Source organism: Podarcis raffonei, chromosome 2 (assembly GCF_027172205.1).
Source record: "Podarcis raffonei isolate rPodRaf1 chromosome 2, rPodRaf1.pri, whole genome shotgun sequence".
Taxonomy (NCBI): Eukaryota; Metazoa; Chordata; class Lepidosauria; order Squamata; family Lacertidae; genus Podarcis; species Podarcis raffonei.
The window spans coordinates 113,128,632-113,138,630 of NC_070603.1; the positions used below are offsets into that span (position 1 = coordinate 113,128,632).

The 9,999-nt window shown below is 45.1% G+C and overlaps 1 protein-coding gene across 1 annotated transcript; it reads right to left on the reverse strand.

Annotated features, from left to right (window-relative positions):
* Nucleotides 1-695: 695 nt before the first annotated feature.
* On the reverse strand, nt 696-9,781 carry LOC128408997 (zinc finger protein 883-like). The gene is made up of 6 exons (XM_053379128.1): nt 9,679-9,781; nt 5,367-5,871; nt 5,117-5,192; nt 4,526-4,608; nt 3,216-3,342; nt 696-2,641 (listed from the first exon to the last, which is right to left on the reverse strand). Exons 2-6 carry the CDS (start codon nt 5,778-5,780, stop codon nt 1,188-1,190), a joined length of 2,154 nt encoding a protein of 717 aa, XP_053235103.1. The 5' UTR covers nt 5,781-5,871; nt 9,679-9,781; the 3' UTR covers nt 696-1,187.
* Between the last annotated feature and the right edge of the window lie 218 nt (nt 9,782-9,999).

Genomic DNA, 9,999 nt, shown 5'->3' on the forward strand with positions numbered 1-9,999 from the left:
AGACAAAAGATATACGTTGGACAAAGTGGCTTCCTAATCTTGAGAAGAAGAGCAAGACTTCTTGGGGTGTTAGAGCCGACAATCTGTGGGGCGCAAGGCCTCGTGAAGAGGGTCACAAAACCTTGACTGGAGACACTGCCACTCAGCATGGTTTCAAAAAAACCTCGTCTGTTATGAGTCTCAGTTTAACACTGGGCAGGAAGTAGATCAGTGTCACCGTCTCAAGGAATATATGTGAGACACTGACGAAAATGTCCCACGAGTCAAGATCTGGTGCCCTATCCACACGGCATGGAAAAATGAGTCGGATGCTGCCACTGGGGCGAGCTGTGTTGTTCAGAGTCTCGGTTCAATTTAAGCCTCCTTCCACGTGTCTTGACATGTGCAGAGGAGAAGTGAAGTTGGCTGAAGCAAACAAATTTGCTTCCTGTTGCTCCCAACCACCTTTGAGATTTAATGAACAGAGAAGAAGAGTTTGGATTTGATATCCCACTTTATCACTACCTGAAGGAGTCTCAAAGAGGCTAATATTCTCCTTTCCCTTCCTCCCCCACAACAAACACTCTGTGAGGTGAGTGGGGCTGAGAGACTTCAGAGAAGTGTGACTGGCCCAAGGTCACCCAGCAACTGCATGTGGAGGAGCGGAGACGCGAACCCAGTTCACCAGATTACGAGACTACCGCTCTCAGTGGCTCTCAGCGTGGTGTAGTGGTTAAGAGAACTCTTTTTTCCTCATAGATACAGTTCTTTGCTCCCGGCATGCACTCATTATGTACTTTCAATGATCAAAGGAGGACAGGGGAATCCTTTACTTAACCTTCTAACAGAGGAAAACTTGTGGAGTTTTTGACAGATGTCCTGTGTGCGTTTAGCAGATACCAGGAAGAGCTTCAGTTGATACCACCAGCATCCTAGACATGTTGAGGAACAGCGGAGGTCAGGAGCACCACAAATTTGCAATCTGGAGGCTCTAGAAGCGGAACTACGTCAGCGTCTTCAAAGGAAAGCTCAGCATTGAGAGCTGAGTGTTGCCAAATCACATCTTGGCCAACGGCTTGCACCTCACAGATCTAGGTACATGGTATGAAAAAATACTGACTGTGCACTCCATGGTTTTGAGAGACAAGGTCAACTTCTGTGCCGGGTGGGCAAATGACAAGAACACCGTTGCAGTCCTCACCTGCATACTAATGAAAGTCTCCTAAAATTAAATCCGTACACAGCCACTGATATGGTTTCTCGCCACTGTGAGTTCTTTGATGGGTAGTTAGATTGGAGCTCTGGCTGAAACTCTTTCCACATTCCAAGCACTGATAGGGTTTCTCCCCACTGTGAGTTCTTTGATGGGAAGTGAGACTTTTCTTCCAGGTGAATCGCTTCCCACACTCCAAACACTGATAAGGTTTCTCGCCACTGTGAGTTCTTTGATGGTAAGTGAGGTAGGAGCTCTGGCTGAAGCTCTTTCCACATTCCAAGCAGTGGTATGGCTTCTCCCCACTGTGAATTCTCTGATGGGCCGTGAGATTGGACCTATGACTGAAGCTCTTTCCACATTCCAAGCACTGATAGGGTTTCTCCCCTGTATGAATTCTCTGATGAGAAGTGAGAGGTGCGCTCTGACTGAAGCTCTTTCCACATTCCAAGCAATGATATGGCTTCTCCCCTGTGTGAATCCTTTGATGGGAAAGAAGACTTTCCTTCTGACTGAAGCTCTTTTCACACTCTTGGCACTGAAACGGCTTCTCCCCACGGTGACTACTTTGATGTCGGCGGAAGTTTGTGCTCACATTAAAGCTTTTCCCACATTCCAAGCACTGATAGGGTTTCTCCCCTGTATGAATTCTTTGATGGGAAGTGAGACTTTCCTTCCAGGTAAAGCTCTTTCCACACTCTTGGCACTGAAATGGTTTCTCCCCACGGTGAATACTTTGATGGCTATGGAACTTTGTGCTTGTGTTAAAGCTCTTTCCACACTCTTGGCACTGAAAGGGTTTCTCCCCGCTGTGAATTCTCTGATGTCGACGGAAGTTTGTGCTTGTATTAAAGCTCTTCCCACATTCCAAGCACTGATACGGTTTCTCCCCTGTATGAATCCTTTGATGGAAAGTGAGACTTTCCTTCTGACTGAAGCTCTTCCCACATTCCAAGCACTGATATGGTTTCTCCCCTGTATGAATTCTTTGATGAGAAGTGAGACGGTCGCTCCGACTGAAGCTCTTTCCGCACTCCAAACAGAGATATGGTTTCTCCCCACTATGAGTTCTTTGGTGGGAAGTGAGGCGGTGACTTCGACTGAAGCTCTTTCCACATTCCAAGCAATGATACGGTTTCTCCCCTGTATGAATTCTCTGATGAGAAGTGAGACTTTCTTTCTGACTGAAGCTCTTTCCGCACTCTTGGCAATGGAACGGTTTCTCCCCACGGTGAATACTTTGATGTCGACGGAAGTTTCTGCTTGTATTAAAGCTCTTTCCACATTCCAGGCACTGATAGGGTTTCTTCCCAAGGGGACTTCTTTGATAGGAAGCGAAATGGGAGCTCTGACTGAAGCTCTCTCCACGTTCCAAATATTTAGATGGCTTCTCCACTGTGTGAATTTTGTTGCGAACTACCTTGTTCTTAATTTCCAATTCATCCCCACCTGCAGCAAATGGAGAAATGGATTAGAGCCTCAAGAAAATAATGTAGCCCCAAATTATTGAACACTGCTAATTAATGCTTGTGAAAGAGGAAGAACTGATTGGATTTAGATGTGAGGTCTTCCTACAGGGTTCACTGCCTTTGTTGACTGCCATTAGCTGACATATTTATGGGAACCTGAGATTTGAAAAACCTGGTTCTTTTCTGGGAGGGATTTTGTTTGGCTCCATCATGGAATCTGCTGCATCTTCAATGTCAGTCGTTTCTTTGGTCAACCAAAAACTGACAGAAGCAAAACCAAAAAACTTGAGAGAAGTTTCTTCAACACGCCTAACAACTCTGAAGGCCTGGGTGGGGTGGTTCAGAGAGGACTGTTTTAAAAGGTATAACCAGAGGAAGAATATTCACCAATGAAACAATAAATAGCCCTCCATTCAAGGTTAGCTGTGGAGGTGTTAAGTGTCCCAAATGATTTGGGTGGCACTGTTGAGCTATGTCAAAATATTGGCACTTCATGACATAGAAATACGTATTGAATTTCAAAACAGATACTATGATCCAACAGGGAGCCTTACCAAGAGAGTCCATGATCCCACAATTCTCCTCCATGACTTTGTTATGCAGAGCTCTCTGGTCAGGATCCAGCAATGCCCACTCCTCATCTGTGAAATAAACAGCCACATCTTCAAAGCGCACTGGACCCTAAAAGAAAAAGGGAAATGTCCTCCTCTGAGACAGCATAAAAATTATCTGCTACATATTTCTCTGCCATTTTCTCCCTGATAATTGCTGTGTTGCTTTGATGATATTGTTTTGCTGCACATTTTAAGTTTTGGATGTTTATTTTAACGTTTTAATGGAATTCTTTTATTGTGTATTTTAATGATGCTTGTTAATCTTTGTGTAAATGGGTGGAACACCACATTGTGTTCCTCAATCATACTGTCTGTGCAAGCTTTCCAGGTGGAAGGATCTCCTCTTTACTCTCCCCTTGTGCTGTTCTGTGGGGGGTACCCTCCCAATGTCCTAAAGCCGAAACCATATAACACCGGTCCTGAAAAACCTACATTTGCTTCCAGTACGTTTCCGAGCACAATTCAAAGTGTTGGTGCTGACCTTTAAAGCCCTAAACGACCTCAGCCCAGTATACCTGAAGGAGGGTCTCCACCCCCATCATTCAGCCCAGACACTGAGGTCCAGCTCTGAGGGCCTTCTGGTGGTTCCCTCCCTGCGAAAAGTGAGGTTACAGGGAACTAGGCAGAGGGCCTTCTCGGTAGTGGCACCTGCCCTGTGGAATGCCCTCCCATCAGACGTCAAGGAAATAAACAACTATCTGACTTTTAGAAGACATCTGAAGGCAATTCTGTTTAGGGAAGTTTTTAATGTTTGATGTTTTATTGTGTTTTTAATATTCTGTTGGGAGCCACCCAGAGTGGCTGGGGGAACCCAACCAGATGGGCGGGGTATGTATGTATGTATGTATGTATGTATGTATGAATAAATAAATAAATAAATAAAATTCAAGGAGTGCATGGGGGGAGGGGGGAAGCCCTGTTTTGCAACTGATGGAGCTGATTAGGTGAATCCTGGCCACTGTTTTTCATGGTTTGTAAAACTGCATAGAAGTGTACTTTAGCATTAAACGATAAACATATAAATAAAAACTTCAACTATTGAGAAATAATACTAGCGACAATTAGAAAGCTAGTTACAGTGAGGCGGCTGTTTTTTATTCTCAGCACATGAACCGCCATGAATGGCATTTTCAGCCATTGTTAAGGGAAGCTCTGACAGAAGCCCAGAGGAGAGAGATTTGTTTGGGCCCAGTGGTGCGCTGACTGCCCCAGTCCTCTGCCTCTTCTCCCACAATGCTTCTTCCCCCTACCTGATCTGGTTCCACAGCCGCTGCTTCCCCTCTGCCACGATGAAAAGATGGATGAGAAGGTCTTGCCAGCATCATTCTGTCACCTGTGAAAAACAAGGGCAGGTGGGCAGCCTTTAGTGCATGCTTCTCAAAGGTTAAGCGGTGCATCTCTTAACTACAGTAGTACCTCGGGTTACAGACGCTTCAGGTTACAGACTCCACTAACCCAGAAATAGTACCTCAGGTTAAGAACTTTGTTTCAGGATGAGAACAGAAATCTCGCAGCGGCGGGACAGTGGCAGTGGGAGGCCCCATTATCTAAAGTGGTACCTCAGGTTAAGAACAGTTTCAGGTTAAGAACAGATCTCCAGAACGAATTAAGTTCTTAACCCGAGGTACCACTGTACAAATGGGCCTTAGAAAAAGTCTCACCTGCTGAGGGCGTTTTGACATTTGTACCCATTTCATATTTTAGTTGTGTAAAAATACATCCCCTCTCCTTGGGGCCTGTGGCTTCAAGTGTCTTCCCCCAAAAGATTAAAGGACCCCATGGATTAGTTTCAAAATCAACAGAATGTGACCAAACTGAGAGAGAAAATCATTCACCCTTACCCAGTGGCCTCTGTCTGGTGTCCCATGTCTCTGCCTCAGAGTAATCCATGCTCAATTCTACAAACAGATTCGCTCCCTGAATCAGTAACGAAGATTGCAAACAAAGAAAGGGGAGAATGATTATTAAAGGAACAGCAGAGGCAAGGTATATCCGATTATCATTCCTTGGATGTTTTCCAAAAAAGGACAGGCGATCATTAGAGTACCTTCCCTCATGTTCTGAGCCCATCAGGATGAAAGTCTCTCTCACCTGCTGCTCGGCCTGCTTTCTCTCCACTGCCTGACTCAGGAGGAAACCTTCGGCCAGGGCCACTGCCTGGGAACTGGTCTCCACTCCACATTCCCTCACCCAGCTCTCCATCTCCGGTGGAAGGACAGCCAAGAACTGCTCCAAGATCACCAGGTCCAGCACCTGAGCTTTCGTATGCCTTTCTGGCTTCAGCCACTGACGACAAAGGTGGTAGAGTCGGCTGCAAACCTCTCGGGGTCCTTTGGCCTCCTGGTAGCAGAACTGCCTGAACTGCTGGCTCTGCACATCTGAGCTGAGGGTGTCCTCCTCTCTCAGGATCTTCTGCACTGAGTTTTCCCAGAATCCTCCGATGCTCCCGGTTTGGATGGTATTGCCTCTTCCTGCTTGAGGCCCAGGCGAGTCTTGCTCATCCATCTGTGCTCTCAGGAAGTCTCCAGGAGATCTGAAGGAATCCTTTTGTCTTCTGCCACGTCCTGCTTTTCCCAATTAAGGGTGCCAGCAAGTTCTACAAAGCAATGACATTATCATAAAATTAATACACTGTCAGGAGAAGAAAAATGTTGCCTGAGCAAGTGTGGATAAGTCCTGCTAGGAACCAGAGCTGGGTTGCACCATAGCCCGGACTCTGAGCTTTCTTTAGAAAGAAAGAAAGAAAGAAAGAAAGAAAGAAAGAAAGAAAGAAAGAAAGAATGCTACAATGCAAAATGTGCAGGCAGCTCAAGCAATTTCTATTATATGAATCACTTCATTTCATTTCAACTGTTAGATTTACTATCTGCTTGTCACCCAAAGGTCTCCAAGCGACTTACAGCATACACAAAAAACAAACAAACAGACACACACAATACATATTACCATGGGGTGGGGGGAATGGGGGAACCATATAATATATTAATATTTCATAACATAATATCAATGCAAAAAATACTCAAATAATAAAAAAGCAATACTCAGACCCCCTAATTAACAAATAGACAAAAATAAACAGAACTTCAGCCTCCCCTTAGTATAAAAATCATTCACATCAGACCAACTACTTCCCCCCTTTTAACCTCCCCACTCCACCCGGAAGTCTGGTGTTGCAAATCAGTGGTGGGCGTTGGGTTGGGGTGTGTGTCCAGTTTTCTCCAGGGTTGCTCCTGCCTTTCAGTGTTTTCAGTCAATGAATGAAGTCAGAACTGTGACTGACAAGTGACTGAATTGTACCTAGTTCAATTTGGGCACTTAGGCTATAATGTGGATCTTAACCTCAGGGTCCTAAAAAGTTTCTCTCCCCCCCCCCCGCTTCCATCTCATTTTCTAGCACTTGGACAAGTAAAGAAGTAGAATCATAGAATCATGGAGTTGGAAGAGACCACAAGGGCCATCGAGTCCAACCCCCTGCCAAGCAGGAAACACCATCAGAGCACTCCTGACATATGGTTGTCAAGCCTTTGCTTAAAGACCTCCAAAGAAGGAGACTCCACCACACTCCTTGGCAGCAAATTCCACTGTCGAACAGCTCTTACTGTCAGGAAGTTCTTCCTAATGTTTAGGTGGAATCTTCTTTCTTGTAGTTTGGATCCATTGCTCCGTGTCCGCTTCTCTGGAGCAGCAGAAAACAACCTTTCTCCCTCCTCTATGTGACATCCTTTTATATATTTGAACATGGCTATCATATCACCCCTTAACCTCCTCTTCTCCAGGCTAAACATGCCCAGCTCCCTTAGCCGTTCCTCATAAGGCATCGTTTCCAGGCCTTTGACCATTTTGGTTGCCCTCCTCTGGACACGTTCCAGTTTGTCAGTGTTCTTCTTGAACTGTGGTGCCCAGAACTGGACACAGTACTCCAGGTGAGGTCTGACCAGAGCAGAATACAGTACTGTACTGTAATTATGATTGTAGGACTGTGCTTGTAAAACAGTTTTTTTTATATAAAAAACTGTTTTTAATACTGTGTTCTAATGTCGTAATCTGCCCTGGGAATTTTGGGTGAAGAACGGGTTAGCGTTAGAGTTAGGGGGTTAATAATAACAATGTTATATAGCTTAACCCACCCAAAAAGGTAAAGGAAACTGGATGGTTAAGTCCATCAAAGGCGACTATGGGGTTGTGACGCTCATCTCGCTTTCAGGCCGAGGGAGCCGGCATTTTTCCACAGACAGCTTTCCAGGTCACGTGGCCAGTGTGACTAAACCGCTTCTGGCGCAACGGAACACCATGATGGAAGCCGGAGCACACAGAAATGCCGTTTACCTTCCTGCCACAGTGGTACCTATTTATCTACTTGCACTGGCGTGCTTTCAAACTGCTAGGCTGGCAGGAGCTGGGACAGAGCAACGGGAGCTCACCCCATTGCGGGGATTCGAACTCCCAATCTTCTGATCGGCAAGCCTCAAGGCTCAGTGGTTTAGACCACAGCGCCACCCAAGTCCCTCTACCCACACACAAGCATGTAGGCTCAGGCGGCCTCAGTGACTAGCAGTGTCCATTTCCAGCTAGTTTGCCAGCCACAGTCAGTGTGGGTCAGAATTGGATTACTGCAATGCGCTCTCTGTGCAACTGCCCTTGAAGGCGACTCAGAAACTGGTTCAAAATCCCCTCCTTCCAAAGAAGGATAGAACTTTCTTTATGAATGCTACAGCAGCAGCAAGAATACTCATTGCAAAGCATTGGAAGACACAAGAATTACCCACCTTGGAAGAATGGCAGATGCAAGTAATCGACTATATGGAAATGGCTGAGATGACTGGCAGAATCCGAGACCAGGGAGAAGAGTTGGTGGAAGAAGATTGGAGGAAATTTAAAATTTATTTACAGAAGCAGTGTAAAATGTATGAATGCTGATGACATTGAAATGAAATGAAGGGGTTTTAGTGACGAGAGTGAAAGTTTGAAATTATAAATTTGGGAGGTAGGATACTTAAGGGCAAAGTGGTAGGATATGAATTTGCTGAACCAACTGTCAAAAAGGGATACAAAAAAGGGAGACGTGAGGAAGTCAGGAAAATAAGTTAATCAATGTTGAATAATTAGAAAAGAGTGACTTGTGTTTTTTCTTATTTTACTTTTGTGTGTTGACTGGTGTTTTTTTTTCTTCTTTTCTCTTTTTTAGGTTAAATGTTTGTATTTTAGGTATTTTATGTATTGTGAAATCTTGGTTTTGTGCTTTTATTGTCCTTTGTTTGGTGATGTCTTTCCTTATTGTTAAACTTAATAAAATATTATTATTAAAAAAAACAAAAAAACAAAATCCCCTCCTTCCCCTGGCACACGAGACATGGGTTTTCAGGACCTGCCCTGTTCCTGTGGCTATAATTTCCTGACACTTTTCAATATTGAATATTTCTTAATGGTTGTAACCTGCCATGGATAATAAATGTAGTAGTAGCAATTATAGTAGTAATCATAACAAACAGAACAACAATGAATAAATCCTCAAGGTTGGGGGGGGAAATAAAGCCTCAACAAAGGGGGGGGGAGGTGGGACTTGTTGGAATTTGCAGGGTAGTTTTCTCCCTTGAGGTTTTTGCATAACTAAACACAGACATTACAACATTCTGAGAATAAAATTAACCCTCAAACACACGTGTGCACACACAAAGTCAGCGTTTTGCTCCATCTGGTCGATCTAAATTTTAATTATATTCGCTTTGACACCCCCCACCCCATATTCATCAAAAGACCAACACTTCATATTGTTTCATTGGTAACGTAAGAGGAAAAATCACTATTACACATAATTAACCTGAGTCCCCAGGCATAGCATTTGTAATGCTGAGTGTTACCTGTTAACTCTGCACTATCCTGTTCCCTCCTTTGTTTCCGCCTTTGTTTAAACCAATTCACGAACCAAGAACTTCTACACGGACCACTGAAAACGAACCACACGTTGTAGATATTGCTGCAAATGTATTGTGCTATTTTTGTGTGTGTGATATGCAAACGACATGAGAAGGCTTGGTCTCTCTCTCTTTGTATCATTTATTATTCCTGTGCTCCTTGTTAATAAATGTGACTTCTTCATTCATCGGTTTATTTGCATTCCATTTTCTTTTCTCCTGACCCCAATATCCCTCCCCAAGCTGCGAATTGATACAAATACAGAAGTATACAGTTGCAGACCTAAATGTAAAACTCGCCCCCTGCCTGGCTTTGCAGAGGGGAAGCGGAGAGGAACCTCTGCTCCCGGATTTGGGGGTTGTGTCTTGGAGGGGGCTTCCCCCATGCATTAGCTGACCGGGGGGGGCATGCACCCTCCCCCTGCAGCCCTGGGGACCCCCCCGCCACTTCTCCCAAATGCACACTATTGGAGAAGAGAGGGAAGACTCACCAGATCCCTTAAGCCGCCGCCGACGCAGCACTTAGAGGGGAGAGACACAAAAGCCGTGGCCCCCTCCTCTTGCAGGAAGGGACTTTGGAGGGAGGGGCTTTTGATCTGGAGGACCATGAAACTGTCCTCTCTAGGAATCCAGAGCACTTCATTTTTAACCCTTGGAAAGCCGAGCGCAGCAAGATCACGCCTCCCTCTCAACGCGCATTGCGCGCACACGCAAAGATGTTTCATTATAGGGGACCGTCTTGTCTGGCGTTCTGAGCTGCTCCGTCCCTTGGCCAGAAACGGGAAGAACAGCTTGCATTGAAAAAGACTGCG